Below are 2442 nucleotides of genomic sequence, written 5' to 3' on the forward strand. Positions count from 1 at the left end.
CCCTGATTGGTTGTTAACCTTGCCAATCAATCTCCTTTGTGCCAATAGTACAGAATGTGTTCAGTTTATGACAGTATGTTTTCATTCTATTAATTCTGAACTAATTTTTCTAATGAGGTTCTAAGGTCTGAACTTTGAGAGTTTAAACAAATGAGATGTTCATTTTGGTTTGAAGAAAGTGGATAAAGTGTGTAGTGAGGAGGTTTACACTTTTAAAACATCTGCGGCTCTACTTCAGGGATTTTATCTATGGTTTTAAAACATAACCTCTGTGATGAACGAGGGAACTCTGAACCCGTGAAAGCAGACATGGAGGCGTGCTCACCTGGGTAAATGGTACAGAACCACCTCGGCGCTGGGACTGTTGGCCGTCCTGGAGTGATGCTTGAGGTACATGACGTACAGCTGCCCGTAACTACACAAACACAAACAGCGTTCACACACTTCCGCCTGCACGCTTGACGGCAGACGGAGCTGCTGTGTGCCTCACATGGTCGCCATGGCGACGTCCCGCTCTGACAGGCTCAGCTTGGCGGGTTTGGGGACGACCGGCAGCTCAATCTCAAACTTTGACATCTTGGACACATTTCCGTTCTGGAGAGACGAGCAGCAGCGTTGTCATGACGACCATTAAAGCGGGAAGTAAACACACGAGGAGATCAGGAACGGCAGGTAAAGAGCGCACCTTGAAGGCGAGCGGCTGCAGCACGTTCCCCTGCACTGTGGTGGACAGCAGGATGACGGCCGTCTCTGGACAGTACTGGTACCAGTTCACGTTGATGCTCTGACTCTTCAGCAGCTTCAGGCTCCGCTTGTCAGGAAACACCTGAGTGGTAGAACGAACAGGTGAACACTTTAACTTAGTCTGATGGGCTCATCCTGGTTTCCTTGGCAACATGTGGGGTAATAGAGGAGCCACTCCATAAATCCAGGAGCCCAAGTGGACCCAAAGAATTCAGACTCATCTGTAGGTAACTTGTGGTACTGGTACCACCATATATGGTTCTATGGTACCATATAAAAACATGAATTAGTGATTCATGTCCTTGCTTTGTTTCAGACACGTCAATCACTTTTTTTCCATTTGCTTTTGCGGTCCAGTTCCAGCCAATCATTATCCAGACTTGTGGGCAGGATTATAAAAGAATGGTCAAGATGTGAGAGTGGGCGGAGCTTCAGCAAAGGTTTATCAGCACTTCACACAAAAAGATTGTAATTCAGCAACATGATTGAATAAGAGAGATGAGTACAATGAACTGCAGCAAACTCTCAGATCATAACAAAGTGAATGCACCTGTTATTACCGTCAGTGTGAGTGCTGCAGTAACAAGACACTGTGGATGTAACACTTTGAAATAGTTCTGCATCCATCTATGGAGAGATTTTTGTGCCACCATATTGCAATCAAAAGTCAGTTTTGAGATCAAAATTTACTGAGTTGCAAACAAAATGTAAAGTGTTAAGAAAAAAAAAATCATAATTTGCAAATAAAAATATGTAATATTTGCTTTCAAAACTTTTTTGCGTTTTCAAACCTTTTTTTGCATGCAAAATATATTTTTGTGCTTGATATCTTTTTTTTTTCTTTAAAAAAATATTTTTACAATTGCAGTACAAATGTTTTTAGATGTGTAGTGCCTCATCTCGCTTTCGCCCCATCTTTGATTTTATGTTCAAAATTTTCTCTCAGCGTTATGTTTGTCAATCCAACGCAGAGACACCTGATTGGATAAAATTTAGACCAATCAGCAGGCCGTTTGGGGGGGCACAAACAATGCTGGCAGAAAATTTTGAACGCAAAATCAAAGATAGGGCGAAAGTAAGATGAGGCACTACACATCTAAAAACATTTGTGATGCAAACGCAAAAATATCTTTTGCAAACACAAAAAAAAGTTTTTGAAAACAAATATTATATATTTTTATTTGAAAATTATGATTTTTTTTCCTTAACACTTTACAATTTGTTTGCATCTCAGAACATTTTCATACTAAAACTGTGACCTTTGCTTGCAAAATGGTGGCACAAAAATCCCTCCACATCCATGTGCAGTGATGAATGCCAGGATGGAATGAAAGCTGTGAAGTGGCGCCCCCTGGTGTCCTTGACGGTGTTCAGCCGTTTTTACTGGGTCCTTTTCGTTGCCAGACTCTGAGAAGCCCTGATTCTCCAAATCAAGTTAACCCCACACTCACACAAACGTCTCATTGCTGCTCTCACACAACAGCCCAGATTTAAGAAACTGGTTTAAAAAAAGGAAAAGTCTGGGCTTTGTTCATCAGTTATTCCAAGACTCTCTCTTAGGAGTAGTGGGTTACCTGGTAGAACTCGACTCCCTGGTCAGTTATGAAGACGACCTCGTTCCAGCTGGTCCAGCAGAAGCCCAGGATGCTGGCGTTCCTCGTCTGAGAAAGCAGAACAGATCTCAGTGAGCTCCTCCTC

General features: G+C 42.4%; 1 protein-coding gene across 1 annotated transcript in view; it reads right to left on the minus strand.

Annotated features, from left to right (window-relative positions):
* The window catches only part of rmc1 (regulator of MON1-CCZ1), a gene marked incomplete in the record, with an annotated part of 15278 nt that overhangs the window by 8594 nt on the left and 4242 nt on the right, over positions 1–2442 (minus strand). The window contains 4 exon segments of the mRNA XM_024280445.2: positions 326–415; positions 491–594; positions 686–826; positions 2319–2405. Of these exon segments, the coding sequence (XP_024136213.1) occupies positions 326–415; positions 491–594; positions 686–826; positions 2319–2405 (422 nt within the window).

The sequence above is a fragment of the Oryzias melastigma genome, linkage group LG20 (assembly GCF_002922805.2).
Source record: "Oryzias melastigma strain HK-1 linkage group LG20, ASM292280v2, whole genome shotgun sequence".
Taxonomy (NCBI): Eukaryota; Metazoa; Chordata; class Actinopteri; order Beloniformes; family Adrianichthyidae; genus Oryzias; species Oryzias melastigma.